The 26077-nt window shown below is 37.9% G+C and overlaps 1 protein-coding gene across 2 annotated transcripts in view; it reads right to left on the reverse strand.

Moving 5' to 3' along the window:
- The window catches only part of LOC115214188 (dynein heavy chain 3, axonemal-like), a 257372-nt gene that overhangs the window by 170186 nt on the left and 61109 nt on the right, over positions 1–26077 (reverse strand). For both annotated transcript variants that reach the window (XM_036504718.1, XM_029783288.2), the window contains exons 11-20: positions 24232–24548; positions 21855–21960; positions 16710–16888; positions 14847–14940; positions 12914–13004; positions 10830–11020; positions 7419–7650; positions 4570–4781; positions 3807–3898; positions 2140–2254 (exon numbers count right to left, since the gene is read on the reverse strand). In XM_036504718.1, the coding sequence (XP_036360611.1) occupies positions 2140–2254; positions 3807–3898; positions 4570–4781; positions 7419–7650; positions 10830–11020; positions 12914–13004; positions 14847–14940; positions 16710–16888; positions 21855–21960; positions 24232–24548 (1629 nt within the window). The remainder of the gene's footprint in view (positions 1–2139; positions 2255–3806; positions 3899–4569; positions 4782–7418; positions 7651–10829; positions 11021–12913; positions 13005–14846; positions 14941–16709; positions 16889–21854; positions 21961–24231; positions 24549–26077) is intronic.

The following is a 26077-nucleotide window of genomic DNA, read 5'->3' on the forward strand; positions in this document are numbered from 1 at the left end:
TGCTTCACCACCTCGTCCCATGTTTTCCTGGGTCTACCTCTTCCACAGGTTCGCTCAACTGCTAGGGTGTGGCACTTTCGCACACAACTATCTTCAGCCATTCTCGTCACATGACAATACCAGCGCAAACGTCTCTCTTGCACACCACAACTGATGCTTCTTAGGTCCAACTTTTCTCTCAAGGTACTTACACTCTGTCGATTATGAACACTGACATTACACATCCATCGGAGCATACTGGCTTCATTTCTTGCGAGCTTACGCAAATCCTCAGCAGTCACAATCCATGTTTCACTACCATGTAGCATGGCTGTACATACACATGCATCATACAGTCTGCCTTTTACTCTGAGAGAGAGGCCTTTTGTCACCAGCAGGGGTAAGAGCTCTCTAAACTTTGCCCAGTTTATTCTTACTCTAGTAGTTACACTTTCAGCACACCCACCCCCGCTACTGACTTGGTCACCTAGGTAGCGGAAGCTACATACTTCTAGTTTTTCTCCCTGGAACGTGGTAGAAGTTGGTCTCTGCATATTTTCAGAGTTTATTGCTCCTGAGCATCTGCCAGTTAGTCTTCCTTTGACATTACTACACCTCTTATGTGTCCATAGTTTACACTTGGTGCACCTTATAGAGTTTCTACCTACGCCTTTTTTACAGATCGAGCAGGGCCATCTACCTGAAGGCGTTTGTGATTGGTCTACCTTCCTACTTATTAGGACTTTGGTTTTGGCTAGGTTAATTCTAAGGCCCTTCGATTCTAAACCTTATATATATATGTATATATATATATATATATATACATATATATACAAATACATATACATAAATACATAAATACATACATAGAAACATAATTAATAATACCGATCCAGGAAATAGATGGTGAATGTTTTTATTTTTCATTCCCTTCGAGAATTTATCCCTAATTAGTGGTTTGGACTTTAGCTGTTCCTTCTAGCGTGAGGTAGTTCAATGATGGACACCTCTTATTGTGTTTAAATGTACACTGTATTTTATACATACAAACATATGTACTCACCTACCATATCAATGTAACTCAATTTCTTTGTAGACGACCTGAAGATTTATGCTAAAAGTGTGAACAATGCTTAAAAACAACTGGAATTAATAACCTTTTCAGCTAAGATAGGCATGGAATTTGGCCAAAAGAAAAGTTAAAATTTGGTTATAGAACAAGGAAAGTCAGTATCCCAAACCCAAAACCAACGCATCAACGGTCTCTCCCGCTTCCTCCCTCTCTCTGTCTTTTTATGTATATACTCTTTACTCTTTTACTCTTTTACTTGTTTCAGTCATTTGACTGCGGCCATGCTGGAGCACCGCCTTTAGTCGAGCAACTCGACCTCGGGACTTATTCTTTGTAAGCCCAGTACTTATTCTATCGGTCTCTTTTGCCGAACCGCTATGTATTTATGGAAGTGGATTTGTAAGTGGATTTGGTAGAAGGAAACTGAAAGAAGCCTGTCGTATATATGTATATATATGTGTATGTGTGTGTATGTGTTTATGTGTCTGTGTTTGTCCCCCTAGCATTGCTTGACAACCGATGCTGGTGTGTTTATGTCCCCGTTACTTAGCGGTTCGGCTAAAGAGGCCGATAGAATAAGTAATGGGCTTACAAAAAGAATAAGTCCCGGGGTCGAGTTGCTCGAGTAAAGGCAGTGCTCCAGCATGGCCGCAGTCAAATGTGTGAAACAAGTAAAAGAGAGTAAAAGAGAGAGAATAAATTTTTCTATTCATTTACTTGTTTCAGTCATACAGTTGAATAAAGACTTGCTGGGAATTAATGTTATTTCAAGGAGTATGCTATGATAATGTGTAACTAAGACAAAAGGATACACATTTTGAAATGAAGGAGGTGTGGGGTAGAGGTCAGTTAAGACAATTAAACTAATGCCAGTGCAAGACTCAATTATCATTTTATGAACTTTTTAAGGGTGATTGACAAAGTTGACCCTTGCAGGAACATAATTAAGTGAGAAATAATGTGAACTTCTCACAATGTAAATGGAGATTAATTCCTTACATTTTAGGTGATGACTCACTCATCTACAGAGGAGGTGGAATGTGGTAGTAGAAAATCAAGTTATCATACCAAAAAGATAAACTACTCACGGTTTCCCTGTAGGGGACCATTTCAAAGTAAACGTCTGCCCATTCTGTTTTCATCTTTTTAAGGGCTTTTTCTAAAGAGTATTCTTTGGCTGCTGCTACACCAATCTCCTCAAGTCTGAAGAGGATAAAATGAAAAAAATTAAAAGATTAAGAAAGGAAGCAGTGTTAAGTAACATTCAAAAACACCTGCCTACCAACAAGTTATGTAATTAATCATACATAGGGATATATAGGTTTTATATATTATACACCCATGTCATACATCCATATTATACATCATGTAAATGGCGTTTTTACATGCCACCTGCACAGGAGCCAGTCCAGCAGCACTGGCAAAGTGCCAGTAAGGCCACACTGGTAACGATCACGCTCGAATGGTGCTTTTTTACGTGCCACCAGCACAATATATATATATATATATATATATATATATACACTCACACTGGTACTCACACTCGGCAGAGTGTGAGTACCTTGAGAGAAAAGCTGGACCTAAGAAGCATCAGTTGTGGTGTGCAAGAGAGACGTTTGCGCTGGTATGGTCATGTGGCGAGAATGGATGAAGATAGTTGTGTGAAAAAGGGCCACACCCTAGCGGTTGAGGGAACCTGTGGAAGAGGCAGACCCAGGAAAACCTGGGACGAGGTGGTGAAGCACGACCTTCGAACTTTAGGTCTCACTGAGGAAATGACTAGAGACCGAGACCTCTGGAAGTGTGCTGTGCGCGAGAAGACCCGGCAGGACAAGTGAGTCCACAACCCGTGGCCTTCTACATGGGATGGAGCCAGCCTACGTATGCATACCTTCCCTTCTTGGGACACAAAACTCTACTTGTGAAGACGTGTTGAGGCAAGTGAGGATCAGAATCGAAATCGATCAATGGAAATTGCGGATGTGCTACCAGTGCCGGTGGCATGTCGAAACTCTGCTTGTGAAGACCCATTGAGGCAAGTGAGGATCAGAATCGAAATCGATCAATGGAAATCGCAGATGTGTTACCAGTGCCGGTGGCATGTAAGAGAACTTTCCGTTTCGCGACCGTTGCCAGCACCGCCCCGTTTCGTGTCCGTTGCCAGCCTCGCCTGGCCCTCGTGCCGGTGGCACATAAAAAGCACCATCCGTTCGTGGCCGTTTGCCAGCTCTGTCTGGCACCAGTGCGGGTGGCACGTAAAAAGCACCCACTACACTCACGGAGTGGTTGGCGTTAGGAAGGGCATCCAGCCGTAGAAACACTGCCAGATTTGACTGGGCCTGATGAAGCCTTCTGGCTTCACAGACCCCAGTAGAACCGTCCAACCCATGCTAGCATGGAAAACGGACGCTAAATGATGATGATGATGATGATATGATGACACACACACACACATACACACAGAGTGTGAAAAAGAAAGAAAGACAGAGCATTATTAATTTAATAGTTTTAATTTGTAACTTCTAATTCTATATAACCCTTAGTATTTATTTCTTATTTACACATAGGATAATGTAGTCCGAGAAACACTACAACTGAATAAAGAACAGGCCATAAATACTGAAACACCATTGATCACAGGTCTGTTTTATCAAGGATAATATGTGACTATCAGTACAATTCCACTACACCACGAGCAGCAGTTTACCATCAACACTACATATCTATTATCAGGGGAAAACAAAAATGAACTTACTTGCTGAGGTGGTCCGAAAATCCAGCATTGAGCATATCATATAAGGATGTTTGTGCTGTTGGTTCTACAGGAAAACCTACAACCTCGCTGACCTGCAAATAACAATAGATCAGTTTTAGAGCCAGTGGTTTTCAAATGAACAAAAGAACATTAAGAGGATAAGTAGATAGACAAAGAACATGTTTTATCAACAACATCACTTATCCGCTTGGTGGTTTTGGATAAAATGAAAATTATACAAATAAATTCTTTCGAATTTAACTAAATTCTATATTTTTATGCAGCTGAAGATTGCTCTACATTTTAAATTGGTGTAATGTTTACATTGTTCAATTAAATGGAGTCACATGAAGCAACCGTACTGCATTACCTCTGGATATCCTTGTTGCTTATTTTGATTATAATCACCCCATTTTGAATTATATGGATAATACCATACTAAATTCTGGTGCCTTTAACTTAAGTACCATATTCATTTGAATCTAATTTCGCTGAATTTATATATATATATATATATATATATTTATTTATGTAAAATTCATAAGAAAATTAAAATTTATCTAATATAGTGGCGTTTTCAAACTTCTTTTTTACAAATATATACCCACTCGTATACGATCTACTCTTATTATAAATATTTATTTATATATACACATACCAAACAAATGTAAGTACCCTTATCATGAAATAATAATCCCGATTTATACACACATTAGTTTAACCTGCTGCTTCAATAAACATCAAACAAAAATTGTTTGCCTACCTGTTTCCAATGCCTTTCCTGCATACCAGGATTACATATTACTTGCAGAAGTGGCAGGTGAGCTTTGAACTTGTCCAGTTTACTGCGAATACTGTCAGCTATTCGTCGTGGTCCAGGTTGGTCACTGAGGACTTTTGTTAATTTATACATGGTACGCCACATATCACCGACTTCACTCTCAATAGCTTCAGCATTCAATTCCAAGAATGATCCTAGGAATATATGGAAGATAATGTAACAAAGGTAGGATACACGTTTTGCATGTAATGGCGAACTGCTTAATTAACATATTTCATGGTAAGTTAGATGCTGCATCATGGAAGATGTTCTGATTTCAGAAATGTAATTCCTAGAAAAAAATTATTTATACTCATCAAAGCACCTTTCCATATGATCAGATAGTACCAATGCCTGTTTTCAGGAAAAACACAGTGGGAAAAATCAACTGAGTGCTCATACCTGTCACTGAGTGAAATCACCAGACAATGACCACCTACCTAATCCTTTACAGATGGGTATTATTGTACTATATAACGCTGTGCTCTTCACCTGAACCATCCTCGGATTCTCAACTAGCATTGTGGAAAACACACGATAACTTTCAAGTTTTCTTTTTTCACAAAAAGGGTGCACCTGCCATGCTTCAGAAAAATTACATATATTTATCGCTGTGTTAAATATCTATATATATAAAACTGTAGTTGTGTGAGTGTCTGTCCCCTTCGATTTAGATTCCTAACTACTCCCACATTTTGCGATGCAGTTTAACCAAATTCGGGTATCTTATAGTCGTGGTTCATATCGAGCCCGTCTGGGTATTAGCGCGCGTCTACGATGAGTCTACGATTTTAAAAATAATTTAACATCATTTTTTTATTCCATTTTAATGCACATTTTTTCGTGTGTCGATGGCGGCGGAGTTGGCGTCCATGGTCACACCTGCACCTGTTTGCTTCTCCCCCTTCTTCCCTCCCTCGTGAAGCTGTGGGGAAGGGAGTGTAAGGAAATCAACGTCGTAAAGCGTTGTCAAGGAGACTAGCGTTCTTTTAGAACAACGACTTCATGGCTTGAAGACACCAAAACAGAAATGGCTAAGAAAGCCCAAATTGGCATCTATAAGGGAAGTAACTCTCTAAAAATGCTTATATAGTTATTTCCCTTACAAACCCGAGCAACGCCGGGCGATACTGCTAGTATATAATAATATATATGTGTGATTATGTGTCTGGGTATACATAAATATTGATGTGTATATACACGTTCAAATATATATAAGTTTCTTATGATTATATTCACATAAAAGTGAGCTGAAAAGCTAATGTCATCAAACCAAAAGTTTTATAACAATTAGAGAATATGTCTGTCATCCTATTTTTAATTGGAGCCATTGGAATTGTACCTCACCATTCCGATGACACAGACAAATTCCCTGTATAAATAGTCTAAGATGCATTCTATATGGCATTTCTTAACCCTAGACATTTCTGTTAAATTAAACATATTTTATTTGTTAACATTAAACAGATATGTTAACATATAGGTGCAGGAGTGGCTGTGTGGTAAGTAGTTTGCTTATAAACCCGGGTTCAGTCCCACTGCGTGGCACCGGGAACAAATGTCTTCTGCTATTGCCTCGGGCCAACCAAAGCTTTGTGGGTGGAATTGGTAGACAGAAACTGAAAGAAACCCGTCATATATATGTATATATATATGTGTGTGTGTGTGTGTGTGTGTGTATGTGTGTCTATGTTTGTGTGTCTGTGTTTGTCTCCCACCAACATCGCTTGACAACCGATGCTGGTGTGTTTACATTCCCGTAACTTAGCGGTTCAGCAAAAGAGACCAATAGAATAAGTACTAGGCTTACAAAGAATAAGTCCTGGGGTCGGTTTGCTCAACTAAAGGGGGTGCTCCAGCATGGTCACAGTCAAATGAACGAAACAAGTAAAAGGGTAAAAGAATATATCTGTTTAATCTTAACTCATTAACCTTAACTCTTCTTGTTAACTCTAAATACATCGATGCATGTTTTCCATTGATCATCTTTGTTAACCTGCAACACTTCTATACATTTTCTACGCTCATCTTCCACTTGAAGAGGTAACTGAAAAATATATTAAGATTGCCCTCTTCTCAGTCCTTTTAGTTTTGCCCAACTATCTACCCACTTTGCTACAGCTAACAGACAGGAGAAAACTACTTGCCCTTATTTGCGAACAATAGTTTCCTACATTGAGATAAGGCAAGTAACATGTAAAGATGGTGTAATTTTTTTTAATTGATCACATTTCACATTTCATAATTCCCAGAAGGATGACAAAGACAAGGCTGTAAATTTAAATTGTAAAGGAACATTCTTAAATACTGAAAATCTCTACTCCATCCACCACTCCAATTTTGCATAGAATAATATATTTCTTTTATTACCCACAAGGGGCTAAACATAGAGGGGACAAACAAGGACAAAGTATTAAGTCGATTATATCGATCCCAGTGCATAACTGGTACTTAATTTATCGACCCTGAAAGGATGAAAGGCAAAGTCGACCTCGGCGGAATTTGAACTCAGAACGTAATGGCAGATGAAATATGGCTACGTATTTCGCCCGGCCTGCTAACGTTTCTGCCATAATAACAATAACAACAATATGCTCAGTCTGCCAGAAATAGCAACAGGATAGTGTAGTTCTAGCCAAGACAAGAATGATTTTTTCGAAGGTCTGCTTTATCATGGCCAACTTGGAGTTTAACAACAAAATTAAGCCACTATAATTCCCCCATTGACAGAAATTACTATGGTACATGAAAGAAAGCCAACACATCCCTCTCCTCTGCTTCATTTATCTTACCATTCATCCAGATTTCTTGCTTCTGGTTAAAATTATAAGCAGTTGTCCACAACTTGTCATAAGGCTCTTTCAGTTGGAACATCAATGGCAGGATGGGGAAAATACTGGTCTCAAATTGCAGAAGCTGTTCCTCAGTATTCATTTCATCAAGTTCCTTCTGTGCTGCTTCCAGGCTCACATGTAGGGCATTCAGGTGTTCAACATTGCTCTTCATTTCATCAGAACTCATGAGCTAAGATATAAGGACAACACAAAATCAATTTTTAAAATTTTCAGAATTAATTTTAAAATTTTCAGAAAAATCATGTAGAGAACAGAATTGAACAGATTCCTTTCCCATTTTTGTGCCACTTGGAACCATTCTCCTTGCCACCCATCTCACACTTCCTGTATCATCCCATACCACTGTATGTCCACTGAACGCCTATTTTCCTGAAGACCCTCTCATCTCTGCCATCAATGCCCATGTTTGTAACTCCTTATATCCACTCCTATGTATACCTAACCTCTACCTCTGTTACTGTGCATCTTGTCTCCCAACACTTCACCTACTACCTACCTGCCAAACCATCTTAAATTCTCTTCCCTTATTCTCTCTCTATCCATTTTCTTGCACCTTCTTGTATACCCTGATACCTCATCTCCACCATCCTTTTTCCCTTTCCTGTTGGGATATCAATGTATCTCTACTCTCCAATAAGACACCTGTTCATGTCTCTCTTTCCTGCTTTAGCCTCCCTAGCACCTGGTACAAAGCCATCTTCCTCAATACTGCACCCCAACATCTGTAAAGGGATCTTGTCTTATGAGCTACTTGTAATTCCAGTAGTGCTGGTACCACAAAAAGAAAAAAAAACACCCAATACACTCTATAAGGTAGTTGGCATTAGGAAGGGCACCCAGCCACAAAATTCATCCAGCTACAAAAACATTGACAAAGCAAACACTAGAGACCAATGCAATGTTCAAGTTAGTCAGATCCTGTCAAACAAGCCAACCCAAGCCAGCATGGAACATGGTGTTAAAATGATGATGATGATGATTATGCTCTGAAGATTACATATACTGAAAGTTTTAAGGGGCAGAGAGTTTACATCTGTATGTTTGCAACTGCTCCTTTTTCATCAGCCTCGAAAGGATAAAAGGCAAAGTCAACCTTGACAATAATAATAATAATAATAATAATAATAATAATAATAAATGCCCTCATGCACTACTAGACAGTGGCTCTCATGGCTGCTCATCTTAACTGATTGGAAGTGTTATCATGTGCATTGTTTTGTCTTGGTATAAAAGATGGGCTACAGCAAATATTCTGCTCAATACCACAGATTTGCTTGTCAGTTGCTTGATCTTAACTAGTTGAGCATGTCCCTTAGTGGCTGACGATATGTGCATCTCTGATCATGAGCATAAGTAGTGGGGGAGCATCATAGCTGTGTGTTGAAAGGAATTCTTAGAAACATGGGTGGTTCATTCAACATTCTTAAACAATCCTTATTCAGGGACCTTTTGAATGGGATGGGCTACTTGACCACAGCGAAATTCTAACTGGGCTCCACCTGCAAGGTCATGCGCTGTTTATCTTGATATGAGATCACCATGTCACGCACATATGGTTGTGATGCATGTGCCTGGCGTACCCTTATCAGACAGGTAGTCATGATGGGTATACCGGGCTCCGTATATTTTACCAAAGTGTCACTCTGATGGTATGCACTGCTCTCTCACTCAATAATAATAATAATAATAATAATAATCCTTTCTATTATAGGCACAAGGCCTTAAATTTTGGGGGAGGGGATAGTCGATTACATCGACCAAAGTGTTTCAGTGGTACTTAATTTACCGAGCCCAAAAGGATGAAAGGCAAATCGACCTCACTGAAATTTGAACTAAGAATGTAGTGACGGGCAAAATACCGCTAAGCATTTCATCCAGCAAGTTAATGGTTCTGCCAGCTTGCTGCCTTTACTAATAATAACAATAATTTCTTTTATTTGCCACCAGGGCAAAACAACAACAACAACAACAGCAGCAGCAGCAGCAACAACAACAACAATAAGGGTTTATCATAGCAGCTCAAGATCAATGCCTACCTACAAGGAACTACCAGGTCAACATATTAAAGAACGGCAGTAGCCCAACATGTCATGTATGTCAACAAAATGAAACCATTGATCATGTTGTCTCCAAGTGCGGTCTTCTTGCACCTACAGAGTATCTCAACAGGCATGATAGAGCTGCACAATATATTCACTGGGTAATTTGCAAAAATCTGGACTTGCCCCATGATAAAAACTGGTGGAAACACAAACCACCTCCAGTGTTTGAAAAGGACCACATCTCACTCCTCTGGAACTTCACCATTCAAACTGACAGAAAGATAGATACGAATAGGCCAGACATCATAGGAAAAGACTTCAGACAAAAACCATGCCTCCTCATTGATATCACTGTCCCAATCGATATAAACGTATCTGTCAAGACCTACCAGAAACTGAGCAAATATAAAGATCTGGAAATAGAAATCAGCAAAATATGCAACCTGAAGACTAAAACAATACCTGTTGTCATAGGTACCCTGGAAATGATAGCAAAAGGGGCTGATTGCTACCTAACTCAGATACCTGGAATCCCAAAAATGGCAGAAATTCAAAAGATAGTGCTCATGGGAACTGCTCATATCCTACGCAAAATACTTTCTATGTAACCTCAAGTTTTAAAACAAACATAATTTTCATATGGCTTTTTTTAGGCATTCACTAGTACAACACTAAGTACAAAACCAAATATATGGCACCCTAGGCATAACACCAACACCAACACGAACTTCCAACTTGTTGTCTCTTGAGGTCTCTGGGTGAGACTTGGAGCCAGCTTGTACAAATGTAAAGCAAAAGTCAAACAGAATAAAAATAATAATAATAATTATTATTATTATTATTATTATAATTATAATAATTATAAGAAGGAGGGGGTAAGGAGGAGGAGGAGAGGAGGAAGAGGAGATGAGGAATAGGAGGAGGATGATGAAGAGGAATAGGAGGAGGATGAAGAGGAATAGGAGGAGGAGGATGAAGAGGAATAGGATGAAGAGGAATAGGAGGAGGAGGAGGAGGAGGAGGAGGATGAAGAGGAATAGGAGGAGGAGGATGAAGAGGAATAGGAGGAGGAGGAGGAGGAGGAGGAAGAGGAGGGGAAGAAGAAGAAGAATTAATCCTGGTTTATTGACCACAAGGGCTAACATAAATCAAGGAAACATGTAAGGACAAAAACAGGGCGCAAAGAAAACATTTGGCTAGTTGTGTTAAGTGTCTTTACCAAAGAAAATCTTAGAGAAACTCAGCAGAATAGTAAACTGATTTGAAAAAACAGAGAATTTGCAATGATGTTTCAATGGATTCTTACCTCTTTCTTCTTGAAAGATTCAATCTCTTTCATCATACCCTCCAGTCTGGTCTGGAAATCAGTTAGACGTACTTTTAGCTGAGCTTCAATAGTTTCTCTTTTTGCCTGCAACCGACTTTGAGCTGAATCAAAGATTGCTATGATATTGTCGGGCCAGTGGAAGACAGAGCTGTTCAATTTGATGTCCTCTTCTGCATTAAAAACAAAAAAAAGAAAAAAACAGAAATATAGAGAATAAAAAACAGGAAGAAGAAAATTATTACAGGAGTTCAGTTACATTTGGTGTACAACAACAACCACTTCCATATTTCAAAGAAATATTTTACACAATATGAATTGAAAAGCAAAAAATAAAAATTTTTAAAAATACACAAAAAAAATATTTTATGACTATGTAATAAGAAGTTTGCTTCCAAACCACAAGGTTCCAGGTTCAGTTCTACTGCATGGCACCTTAAACAAGTCTTTTTTTTTTTACCATAGAACTTGGCAAACCAAAGCTTAGTGAGTGGATTTGGTAGCTGGAAACTGAAAAGAAGCCCATCATATATATATATATATGTGTGTGTGTGTGTGTGTGTGTCTCCAACCACCACGTGACAACCAAAGTCAGATTCTTTCCCTCTCCATCTCTAAGGAGTTTGGCAAAGAAAGACTGATAGACAAGGCTTAAACAAAATATAAGTGCTGAGATTGATCCCACTGTGCAGAATATTGGTTTAATATCTTATAGCTTCAAAGCAACAAATAATGAGGGACAGAAATTGCAGGCCACCTATCACATATGTACATACATGCATGCATGTGAGCAAGCAAACAAAAGAATGAATGGAAGAAAGAACGCACATATGAGGAGGTACAGAAGAATTCCTAGCTTTAAGGGTGTCGTGAAAGACCTAGCTGGAGGGCTTAGAAAAACTGAATGACTGCTGCAATAAATGTGTGAATCTGAGCGGGGAATATGCCGAATAAAATCATAATTAAATGATACTCCTGTATTTTTTTTAACCCAAAGTCAGAAACTTTCCATGTCCTGCTTCATATGTACGTATGAATGAATAAATGATTGGATGCTTTCCATGTGTGACATTCGGAGTTTGGCTCTAATGTTAATCATGTTAACCCTTTTGTTACCATATTTCTGTTGAGATGCTCTGTGTTTCTTTCAATTAATTTTAAAAAATAACAAAGAATTCAGTAAAATAACTTAGTTGTCATTAAGCTAGTGTTAGAAACATAAACTGTAACTAAGGTTTGGTGGAAGATTTTAATTCAGAACTTTTGAAAACAAGACATTTGTATTACAGAGCCAGAGGCAGTTTCAGCCGGGTTGGTATCAAAAAGGTTAAACTCCCACTATCACATGTACACATGGGTCGTCTGCAGTTGAGGATGGGCTATGACTAATGTAGCTGAGTTTACACAAACAATGGCTTTAATCTGTCTAAGATATTCCATTGTCTAGACTTAGACTAGTTTAGGTGCAATTGTGGCTGTGTGGTTAAGAAGTTTTATTCCTAACATCATAGTTTTTAGGTTCAATCCTACTACATAGCACCCTGAGCCCCAGGCTGACTAAAGCTTTGTAAGTGTATTTGGCAGATGGAAACTGAAAGAAGCCAGTCTTATACATAACAAATGAATAAATGAATGAATGAAAGTAAGTATGTATGTATGTATGTACGTACATACAAGAGACTCAAAGAGACAAATATTTGCATTCACTCACATATACATATGTACGTATATGTAAGTAAATGCAAGTATGTGTACATCTGAGTCTCTTTAATGTTGACAGCTGCAAACGATTGTCACTATCATACAAGTAGTGTCAATCATTTCCAGTCTTCCGTGAAAACATGTCTGGCCATGGAGAAACATTACCTTGCTTGGAAACAGGTGAGGTTAGTGACAGGAAGGACATCAGTATATTCCATCCAACCCAAGCAAGCATGGAAAAGTGGGCATTAAAACAACAACAATGATGATGATGATGATGATGATGATGATGATGATGAAGATGATGATGATGATGATGATAAGCACTAAGAATGATACTAATCTCAGCAGGAAAAAAAACTTACTTTGGAAATTTGCATACTCCAAGAGAAACGAGAGTCTTTTAGCTGCTTCATTAATCTCTGTAGCCAATTTATATATCGTTACATCCATTGACTGGAAATAAAAAGTACAGTGAAACACAACTTAAAAATGAAGGGGCTTTACAACCCTTACAAAGTGAAAATTTTACAGCATGTATACACGGAAAGTATTCGTAGGAGCAGGCATGGCTGAGTAGTTAAGAAGTTTTTTTTTTATAACTGTGTGGTTTCAGGTTCAATTTCATAGCGCAACAACTTTTTCTATAGTCCCAGTCTGATGAATGATTTGTGAGAGAATTTGGTAAACAAAAACTATGTAAAAGCCTTTTTCTTTCTCTCTTGCTATGGGTGTGTGTGTGCATGTACATATGTATATATGTACACACACACACACACACATATATATATATGTATGTATGTATTCATGCATATGTGTGAATGTGCCTGCATGTATGTACAAATGTACATATATATATATGTATGTATTTGTGTATATGTGTGAGTGTGCATGAATGTATGAGGTTGTATCAAAAGGTTCCAAGATGAGTTACATTTAATAAAAAATAACTTATTTACTTAAGTTTTAACATCATCTCCTTTGCGCCACAATATACTGGTGCCAGCATTCCTGCCACTTTTGGAATCCAGCCAGGAAGTTGCTTTCTGAAAGCGAGTTGAGGACCTTCTGCGATTTGCTCTAGATCTCAACAATGGTATTAAAATGGTGACCTTTGAGCCACATTTTCATTTTGGGGAAGAGATGGAAGTCTGCAGATGCTAAATCTGGCAAATAGGGCTGGTGCAGAAGTGATACCATGTTGCTTTTGACAAGAAACTCATGAGTGAAGAGAGCTCAATATAGGGTGCATTGACATCATGAAGAATCTAATTATTTGCTCTCCACAGATCCAGCTGCTTTCGCCAAATGTCCTCCCTCAAAGACTTTCAAAATGTCACATTAGAACTCTTGATTAACAGTCTGGCCCTGGGGGACAAATTCTAGATGCACAATACCACAATACCACATTTCCAGGAGTGATGCTTGTGACAGGTCTTCCAGATCGATCTTCCAGTGACACTCATGACAGATCTTCCAGATTGCTCTTACACTTTTGAAGCGCCCGTGCTACTCAAAACATTGCAAACAACCCATTGCCTCATCGTCGTATGCTTACCAAAGCATGCTCGTTGTCTCTGTAGCAGACTTCCCAAGTTTAACACAAAATTTCACATTGGCTCATTGTTCTTGTCCATGACAAAATCACAGACTACAGCATAAATGGGATCACAAAAACATAAATTTCACAACTTGCAAAGTAAACACAGCAATGTCATTCAGCACACTGCCCCATGAAGGTCACTGCTAGCTCTCACTGCACATGCAATCATGTGCTGCTGTCTGTTGGCATGCTATAGAACTAAAGGTGGCGAGCTGGCAGAATCGTTAGCACATCGGGTGAAATACTTACCGGTATTTTGTCTGCCGTTACGTTCTGAGTTCAAATTCCGCCGAGGTCGACTTTGTCTTTCATCCTTTCGGGGTCGATAAATTAAGTACCAGATACACACTGGGGTCGATGAAATCGACTTAATCCGTTTGTCTGTCCTTGTTTAGCCCCTTGTGGGTAGTAAAGAAATAGCTATAGAACTAATCCAGGAACTGTTTGATGCAACCTCATTTGTATATGTGTGATTGTGTGTGTATGTGTATTTGTGTGTGTGTGTGCTTATGTCTCATCACTTGAGAACCAATCTTGGTTTGTTTATGTTCTCATAACTTAGTGTTTCTATAAAAACAGATTTTCCCTAACTGTCTCTTGCACAGAGAACATACAGTCCTCTACAGTCACTGCTACCTTACATCAGACACCTTAAACAAAGGACAATCATTGTATCTCTACTAATAAAGATATACCTGCTGAAGGAAGGCTATGGTCTCCACCAGATCTTTTGTTGTACTTGGGATGTCACTGACTTTATCACTGATCTTCTCATATCTGCGACATATGCTGCCAAAATAATGAATTACAATAGATATAAACATATATATGTGTCTGTACATGCATACATATATCATCATCATCATCGTCATCATTATTTAATAACCATTTTCTATGCTGGCATGGGTTGGATGGCTTGACATATGAGCTGGCAAAAGCAGGCACTGCACCAGGTTCCATTGTCTGTTTTGGCTTGGTTTTAGCAGCTGAATGCCCTTCATAATGCCAACCAAGGAGTGTACTGAGTGCTTCTTACATAGCACCAGCATCAGTGCTTTATATGTGGCACTATCACCAGTGTTTTTACATAGCATCACGCCAATGCTTTTTACACAGCACCAAATGTATGTATGTATATATATATATAATATATATATATATATATACATATATAAATATATGCATATATATATATATATACATATATTAATATATGCATACACACACACATACATGTACATGCCTACATATATATTTATATACATGCATGAATGGATACAGGACGTCAAAAAACATGAACAAAATGAAAAACAAGAACATAAAAATAAAAGCATAGAAAACAAACTTACTTTTTCAGACAATGAAAGAAACAAATAGAGAAACGAGACAGGCAACATAAAGAACATTCCCTTCATCAATTGTCCCCAGTTTTATCTACTCCACGTTTCGAAGGTAGGGACATGACGCGACTTCGTTAAAACAGTCCTTCCCTCAAAGCAAATTAAATAAAATTTGGGACTTTTTGCAGAAGGTTAAAGTGGTAACAAAAACAGGACATACAGATAGGATTACAAGATTTCAAAAGTGGAGAGAGAGGGAGAGGGAATGCATTAAGTGGACACAAATAGAATAAGGGAGTGTTGGAAGGATATGTTACGGGGAAGTGATTCAACAGGGACACATTGTGTGCAGGTAGGTCACAATGTGCAGACGGACAATGCGAAATAGAAGGGAGAGGAATACAGTGAGTGGTAAGCTTGGGTGGGGGAATGGAAGAGGTGTTATGTGTGAATGTATGTGTGTATGTAATAATCGTCGTCGTCGTCATCAGAAGCAGCAGCAGCAGAATGTGATAAATGCAGAATTTGTGGACAAAATGGTGAAACTGTATGGCATATTACCAGGCAATGTACGCCACTAGCCCAGAGAGAATATAAGAGACATCATGACAACATAGCAAGGATTGTCCATTGGACACTTCGAAATAAGTATGGACTTGACAGAGCACAAAGTGGTACAAACATAAATCCAAAGGCATCATCAAAAATGATAATGCAAAGATCCTATGGGATTTTATGATTCAGTGCTACCATGAGATAGAGAATAGGAAACTAAACATAGTATTTATTGAGAAAGAAAGCAAATGATGCCAGATCATAGATATAGCATGTCCAGCTGACAACAAGGTATATGATAAGGAAGAAAGAAAAGTCAATAGATATGACAGGTTAGCTTGGGAGGTTAAGCAGTTGTGATCACTGAAAAAGGTGGTAGTAATACCAATAATTGTCGGAGCCCTGGGAACAGTGAGTATAAATCTCAAGAAGTACATGGAACAAATAGGGGATGTAATAAGGGTGAAGCACTTGCAAAAACAGCACTGCTTGGAACTGCTTGTATACTCCGGATGGTGCTCGAAAAGTAAGGGGTGTTACTTTAGTTCACTGGAAGTGAACAGTTGGTATCATAGTACATCTCCAGCATTAGAAGCTGTGCAAATACAATACAATCATGATAATAATAATAATAATGATAATAATAATAAAAATAATAATAACCTCCTATTTAATTCCCGATTTTCATCAACACAATGAGTAATAAGGCGCTGTTTTAAACCTTCTGCTTTGTTGCACAAAGCTTCATTTAAGAGTGTACAATCCAAAGAAAACATACTGAGTGGTACTGTAACATATAAGACAGCTATTTCATTCTTCAAAGTGTGGAAGGCATCAATTTTCTGAAAGAGTATGAGATAGAAGAAAATGAAAAAGACAAATAATTATTTATCATATCAAGCATTGACAGCCTACAAAAAGTTCCACCTAAAGCACAGCAGTTAACAACAATGGTGAAGCAAAAATTGTTAGCAGTTTATATAAGGGTTTGTTAACCTCAAAAGAGTGTACAGATTTGGTTAGAAATGTCTTTGAAAGCTAACTGAAAGATGTAGAAATGATATCAATATTTGTGTATATATTTGAATGTGTATGTACAGGGGTTGGACAAAATAATGGAAACACCTAGCATCACAGCATGATAATTTTGAAGTATCTATAAAACTGTCAAAACCTCGTTTATTTTAATGTTTTTTTTATTTATTATTAGTGTTGCTCAATATGTTTTGCTAAAATGGCTGTTTCTTTTCAGATATCATCAGAAAAAGGTAATTAAAATTCGTTAAAATGACAGATCTTTTGGACTTTCAAAGAAGTCAAATTGTTAGTGCTCGTATGGCAGGTACTAGCATAATGAAAACAGCCAAAATGTTTGGTGCATCAAGAAGTACTGTCCCGAAAGTAATGACAGCTTTTGAGAAAGAGGGAAAAAAACCTCCTTGTAGAAACAAAACTCCAGAAGAAAACCAAAACATTCAGATAGGGACTGTCGGACTCTTATGCAAATTGTTAGAAAGGATTACAAAAGTACAGCTCCCAAAATTACTGCACAGCTTAATGACCACCTTAAGAACCAGTTTCCACAAAAACTGCTCGCTAGGAGCTGCACAAAGCCAGATTTCATGGAAGGGCTGCAATCAGTAAACCACTACTTTCAAAAACAAACGTTGCAAAGCATTTAGAGTGGAGTAAAAAGCTACAGAATTGGTCCCTAGAGCAGTGGAAGGATGTTATTTTCTCAGACAAGTTATCCTTTACCTTATTTCTGACCACTGGCCAAGTTTACGTGTGGAGACAGCCAAAAGAAGCATTTGACCAAGACTGCCTTTTTCCAACTGTTAAACATGGAGGAGAATCTGTGATGATCTGGAGGGGGGGCTATATCTTGGAAATCTGCTGGCCCAATGGTTTCCCTTCATGGCAGAATTAATAGTCAAGTCTATTTAAGCATATTATCTGATCAAATTCATCCTATGGTTGCAGAACTGTTTCTGGAAGGAAACACAATCTTTCAGGATGATAATGCACCAATTTACACAGCTAAAGTTGTTACTGAATGGCACGATGAATATTCTAGTGAAGTTGAACATCTTATCTGGCTACCACAGTACCCAAATCTCGATATTATTGAACATTTATGGTGCATTTTAGAAAAACAAGTAAGGAGTCGATATCCTCCACCATCATCACTACAAGAACTAGAGATTGTTTTAGTAGAAGAATGGACAAGAATTCCTTTGGAAACAATTCAAACTTTGTACAAGTCTATAGCTCATAGAATTCAAGCTGTAATTACTGCCAAAGGCGGTCCTATCACATATTAAAATAAATTTGTTTCAAATTTTAAGGTGTTTCCATTATTTTGTCCAACCCCTGTGTATGTATATATTTGTAAATGTATATGGATGTATAAGTGTGCGTGTGTGTAAATATATATGGATGTATATGTATATGTGTAGGTGTGTAGGTGTATATGGATGCATATGTATGTATACATATGTGTGTGAGTCTATTCATACATGTATGGGTATGTATTACCGTGTGTGTGCGTATACACATGTATGCACACAATTACACATGCACACACATGTGTGTGTGTGTGTGTGTATATAAATACATGCACAATATCTGACCAATTCACACCAACAGCTACCTATTTTCCGGAATATAAAACACATCAATATATAAGATGCAGTCACATTTTGCAGACAAAGTTTTTGGAAAAAAGCCAGTCATATTTGAAATATATATAAGGACAATAAGACAAGGTAGAAAATGCTAAAATAATTTTATCATGAAGAACATTTTAGTACTGGTTTCAGTCTTTGTGACTTTTTCAGCTTAGAGTATAGCATGAAAAACAATTAAATTGAGGAAAAATTAATTGAAAGGCTTTTTAAAATATTTCCATAGTTTTCAAATAAAAGGGACATTTTCCTTTTTACTGTCTATCTATGTCTCTCTTTTTCACTCTTGCAAGTTGTTGGTAGCTTGTAGCAGCTAGTAATAGTTTGATATGAATTCTTGTCTTTGATTGTTTAAAGAGGAGGAGGAGGGGATGGAGGAGGAAGAAGAAGAGGATGAAGAGGGGGTGGAGAGGAGGAGGATGGAGAGGAGGAGGATGGAGAGGAGTAGGAAGGATGGAGAGGAGGAGGAGGAGGATGAAGAGGATGAAGAGGGGTGGAGAGGAGGAGGAAGAAGAGGATGAGAGGGTGGAGAGGAGGAGGAGGAGGAAGAGGAGGAAGAGGGGTGGAGAGGAGGAGGAGGAGGAGGATGAAGAGGGGTGGAGAGGAGGAGGTGGAAGAAGAGGATGAAGAGGGGTGGAGAGGAGGAGGCGGAAAAGGGGGTGGAGAGGAGGAGGAAGAGGAGGAAGAGAGGGTGGAGAGGAGGAGGAGGAGGATGAAGAGGGGTGGAGAAGAGGAAGTGGAAGAAGAGGATGAAGAGGGGTGGAGAGGAGGAGGAGGAAAAGGGGGTGGAGAGGAGGAGGAGGAGAGGAGGAGGAGGAAGAAGAGGATGAAGAGGGGTGGAGAGGAGGAGGAGGAAAAGGGGGTGGAGAGGAGGAGGAGGAAGAAGAGGATGAAGAGGGGTGGAGAGGAGGAGGAGGAAAAGGGGGTGGAGAGGAGGAGGAAGAGGAGGAGGAGGAAGAGAAGAAGAAGAAGAAGAAGAAGAAGAAGAAGAAAAAGAAGAAGAAGAATGTGGGAGTAGTCTGACAGTAGCAGGATGTTAGTGGAATCCTCTTATGTGGTCAAGTGACCTAAAAGTGACCAATTGTGGTTGTAATAGTAGTGATTGGATCATTGTTGAATGTCTACTTTTCCATGCTGATGTAGGTCAGATGGAATTTGTTGAGATTGATTATATATCACCAGATGCTTTTCATGTTGCTAAATATCAAATGTTTCTAAGTAAAGTAATATTTCCCCATCTTAGAAGATTGAAAATGAAGGACCCCACTCACTGGCATGATGGTGACACTTGCTTACAACTATCCGGTCACAGACAGGATGCCAAATGGATATAAAAGCCAAATGGACACAATAATAAAAAAAAAACATTCCTACTTAAATAGTTTAATGAACAAGTCGCCAATTTGGCACTTAAGACTTAACAAGATTAAATTAAAATCTTCGTATATCTCTTCGGCATCCTGTCCATTCAGCTTCATGTCCATTTGGTATTGTGTCCATTCAGCTTCTTGGCTTTGATTTCTTGTCCTTCGGCAAAAGTGCATTTGGCATCCCATCCGTGTACCCAACTACTACACAATGTCAAGGAAAGGAGACAGTAACACACAAACAGGCACATATGAATATACACACACGATGGGCTTCTTTCAATTTCCACCAACCAAATCAACCCTCAAGACTTCTGTCAGCCCAAGACTATGGTAGAAGACACTTGCCCAAGGTATCTTGCTGTGGAATTGAACCTGAAACCATGTGGTTGGGAAGTAAACTTGTAGTTAAATTTATTTATTTGAGACTCTTCCTCAAAGTCTGTGTATGATACAATATGGCATGATTTAGTATATGCTGCAGACTAGCTGTTGATTACCTATACACTAGTTCAAAGCTAAAGAGATAGGTCAGAAACTAACAATATATTATACTAGCTGACCATGTGCCATCAATAATGACAGCTAATTTTAGTATTTTATATATAAATAAAGTACAAAATAAGGTACATAATAATCATACAAACATTCACATACTTCCCTTGTACACACACACATACACACACATACTCACACAGAGTTGAAACACTAATTTTTTTCACCTCTTCCTTCCTCATTCATCTATCACCCCTTACTCTCTCTCTCTCATTGCTATTACTTTCTCTCACTCCCTCTCAGTCAGGGCTATTACGCTCACTACTTCTCCTTCACTGAATTACTATTTTCTCTCCTCCTCCTCCATGTCTGGTGTGATTCTGGACACACACGCGCACGCGCACACACACACACACTCATATATATATATATATATATATATTTATACAAATATATAAAAACACTATGCTCATTCTTATATTAGGAGATAATATAGTGTGGTATAGTTTTGATATAAAGTGTGTTAATCCTGTAGAATTTGACAACAGCAATAGTACATAGGTATACTCTTCATGTAGTTGCTTTTAACATGGTGTATATAGTAACCACCCATACTCTAACATATTTACTACCACTATTCATGTATTGAGTTTGTAGAACTTCGGATGGTGGGTTAAACCAAGTGAGGGGATTGTGACAACACTGCACCAGTAGTCGAAAGACTCCAGGAGAGGCATTCCAATGAGTCACTGGTGAGGGTGGAGGAACCTGCTCAAGTCAAGGGCCTATGGTTTGGAGTCAAGGTGTGGTTTAGATAGAGGCATACAGCTGTAGCTAACAGCCTTGAGAGGTATGGGTGCCACCAAGCTAACTTGCCCATGATACATTCCTGATGATGACAACCAGACCAGACCAGAACCCATACTGGATAGGTTGTTGACCAGGTTAGCACCAAAGAGTGGACAGGCATCAATTTCGATGACTCACAGAGGGCAATCGTAGAACTAATAGGAGTGACGAAATTTGGTTGCAATATCATCAAACAATGAAAGCCCCAACAATCACACAATCAGGGGATAGGAAGAAAGGAAAAGATCTGACAATTCCAATGTTAGATAATGGTTATCAGAGATGTAACAACACCGGAATAACAACAAGAATAACTACAAATACAGTAACAATACAAATAATAAGCACATAGGCAACAACTCAAGAAGCACAACAACAGCTGTAATAGAAAATACAACAACAATAACAACCTCTCTGAATTCATGAATACCATTTTGCTCTTTGAGGAAAGCAGTGACATCTTGTTGGGCTTTTCTATTCAGTAGATCAGCATACTTCATATAGTAATTCAAATATCTGCAATAGATATATTAACTTATTATTATCAGGATTATGTGCCAGTATGTAAATCTGTAACTAATAAAAAGCATGCACTTGTTTCACCCTCCCTAAGTAAACCAGACTAAAGAGATTTCAAACATGTGGAGTCCCTTAACAGTTATTGCAAGGGAGATAATCATTTCTTCATAATATTTGGTAGGACTAAGGCAGCAAGCTGGTAGAATCACTAGCATGTCAGGCAAAATGCTTAACAGTATATCATCCACCTTTATGTTCTGAGTTCAAATTCCACCAGGGTCGACTTTGCCTTTCATCCTTTTAGGGTTGATAATGTAAGTACCAGTTGACCACTGGGGTTGATATAATCAACTTACAGTCTCTCCTGAAATTGCTGACCTTGTGCAAAAAGCTGAAGCCAATATTTGACAGGATTAGGAATCTGAATTTGAAATTAAAGAATAAAGGAGATGAACTCTCAACATTCCACTTCTTTGTAAATGGTTACTATGTGAACTGCTAAACAAATTTGTAAGAGGAGCTTTCTATCATAGCTGCACAATTCTTTGAATCAACATCTTATACTACTTGTTTTTGTTTTTTTTATATTTTTTACTTACTTCTTGCAAAATTCCTTAAAATTTCTAGAACATACAGAAAGCTGAAAAAGAACCAAGAACATTTAGATCTCAGTCTAAAGCTCTCTCAAGTGAACTATTTCAATTATCTGCAAATATTGCCATAATTTTTTGAAATATATTTACTGTCATTAAAATAAGAATATTTTGCTAAACTATATACCAAATAAAATATGTTAAATAAATATGTTAAGAATTCATAGAGCTTCAAAGAGAGCAATATTCTGGCATCAAAAGCTGCAAATACCAAGCTTCAAAGGAAATATTCAATTGGCAACAATACTTGGAAAAGCTCATGTGTTGAGGGAAGTGTTGCACTTCTAAGCTGTGGGATGGAGCTGAGACATGACATAGATAAATCAGGGGATTTATAAATCAGGGGATTTATCTATTTTCATGATATGAAAATAAACAGATCAACATACAGACGGATAAGTACATAGGTTATATGAACAGACAAGCACATATACGCAAATGAAATGGGGAGTGAAACACATGACCACATATACACACATACTTTACTCCACACAAGGACACATATGAAGACACGTGCCCACACATATAGAGATGCACATCCAAACATACAAACATGGTACATAGTTGCAAAACACACACACACACAGACATGCAAGCACATGGATATGCAGAATACATACATGCAGATGCACACACATACATATATATATACATATGCATACACATATATATGTATACATACACACATACATACATACATACATACATACATACATACATACATACATACATACATGCATGCATAAGCACACAGACTATTGAAAAGGTTGCAAGACGCAACAAAAATTTTAGGAAAATAAAAATAAGAAATAAGTGGAAATTTTAACGGTGAGTGTGTTAAATTATAAGGCACAAAAAGAAAATGACTCTCCCCAGACACAACAGAAGTCAGGAGAAGTTAAGTAAATAATAATGTTTCCTTTATTAATCACGAAGGGTTAACAAAAACATTGTGAATGTACAGGACGATACAATGCAAAGTTACATAAAAGAGTGCATAAAAAGGGAATAACAGATACAAAAGAAACGGTAAATTCCAAATGATGAATAATTTCCTAATAGCGAGAGACTTCCAAAGGGTACTATAACAACAACAACAACAACAACAAAACAGAAGAAAGTTGGGATCTTTTCGGTTTGAACAGCAGTTTTTAACATAATTTCTAGGTAACTAAAAAATTTTAAACTTCTTACACTGGTAGAAGGTGTTTATAAAATATCTTTTTCTCTTGGCTTTATTGAGAAAATTCTATAGTTTGTAAAATATTTGTTGTTCTTTTTCTGCAATCTCTGCAATTTCAACCAATCAAATATGTCTATTGAGGTAAAAATACATTCTGTGCCGTATGAATATGTCCCTTGTTTAAGAAACAGATTGGGTTTATTTACATTTCTGAAGAAAAAAAGATACCCTTCTCCCACCCCTAACCCTAACCCTAACTAACATTAACCCTAAAACAGATTGAAGTGCAATAGATCGATACTAGGGTCATAATTATGGGTGACAATTTCATATGACACCGCTAGAAAAAACTGCCATTCAAACCGAAAAGATCTGAAAGTTGATTATAACAACAACAATAAAAATGAAAGATATAAATAGGATTCTTCTTACTTTTGAGGTCCAACCACATTCCTCTTAAACATTTCTACAGCTTGATCCACAATTTCAGTAACCTGGGTCTCGTCAATACGAGGAGCACGCAAAAGTAAATTTCGATTGCGCATATCAGGAAATACCTCGCACTCCACCCTTGACAACCCAGTGCCAGATGCGACAATTTCAGAGAAACATTTAATGATAAGGCTAAGTATATCTCGGAATGGAGGGTCGAAAACGATTTTTGGTTCTTCAACTTTCAATTTAATTATCATGATTGGAGCAAGAACATACTGTATTTCATTATAATACTCGCCAAAATCATTACCTTGCTGAAAAAAAATCATTTGGAAAATGCAACAATTATTCATTTGTTATTCATTTTAACATTTTCGGCAAAAGAATAAAAACTAAATATCTAAAATATGACTAATTTTAAAATTTTTCTGTTGAATCTCATGGAATGAGACAACTGGACGCGATTATTTGAACACTGGAGATTTTGACTGGCAGACTGGATTCTGAAGCTTTTTTTTTTTTTGGTGACAGTACTTTTTGATACTGAAGGCAAATACACACACACACATATGTGAAGAAATATATACATACAGATAGAGATAGAGAGAGCAGAGGGAGAGCAAGAAACGTAGTGATGCCAGGTTTCAGACGCCATTTTGGGATGTTCATCTGCGCATGTGCAAAGATTAGAGTCTTCCGGTAGGCCTGCCGGAAGTCTCTTATGTGCATGTGCAGTCATCAGCAGCAGCAAGGCTTGACCACTATTCTCTCTCTTCAGCCCCGGCTTCTGACCAGACAGGATGCGACTGAGACCAGCTCCTTGGAGCTGGCATTCTGATGGTGAGCAATGTTGTGATTCTGTGAAAATGCCTCCGTATTTTGTGTCTAACTACTAACCCTGCTGCTTCCACCCCAGCGTCCAGGCTACCGATGTCCAGAAATTAAATGCTTATTTCGGCAAAATAAATTATTATTGTCATTTGTTTGGAGATTCGTGTTCTTGCTATTTTCCTTTCTACAACTATGTAAGGAATTGTGTGAGGCACCCAATCAGTGTGAATATCACATAAAATCCTACAAATATTATAATTTATTAATTGAATACAATTCAATTGACATAAACACTTTCCTTGTCCTCATAAAGAGAAATATACATACACACATAAGCACAGAGAGAGGGAGGAGAGCAAAAGAAACATTAAAATGAGAGAAAACATCCAATGTGAAATAAGTCAACACTAAATCAGTGACACCAAATAAGCAGGGCTAGAATGACTGTACCAAAATGTCTCATACCTAAATCTCATACTCCATTAGATTACACAGGAAGTCAACAGACATAGTCAAGTGGATAAAGTATTTGACTATCTGCTCATAGATTCCATGTTCGAAATTGCTGTAGGTATTATTTTGTATTTCTGGGCAGATTACTTTGTTTTATGCTATCTCAGATCACCACTTAATTAGAAGGAGTAGTTACCAAGTCATCTGAGAAAATTAACTGGGATAGAACAGCAAAATTTTTGATACCTGATAAGGTACCTGAATCACCTACAATCATAGTTCTTGCATAAATTAGAAGTAGTGTTTTTCGTGAGAAAATAGTATAAAGGGTATCCCCACCCTACACACACACACACACTAGCTGAACCAAGAAGAGAAATTAATTTGGTTCAACTTACCATACAGCATGAGCACAAGCACTAACATAGCTAGAATTTTCCTATCCCTGTTAAGTAATCATTTTACATCTATCTATAAATATGACAAGCACTTCAACAGAACTTGTGAGAGACCAGTGCCCAAAGAATCAGAAAAAAAGTGAGCAAAATACTTTGTGGTA

This window comes from Octopus sinensis, linkage group LG7 (genome assembly GCF_006345805.1).
Source record: "Octopus sinensis linkage group LG7, ASM634580v1, whole genome shotgun sequence".
Taxonomy (NCBI): Eukaryota; Metazoa; Mollusca; class Cephalopoda; order Octopoda; family Octopodidae; genus Octopus; species Octopus sinensis.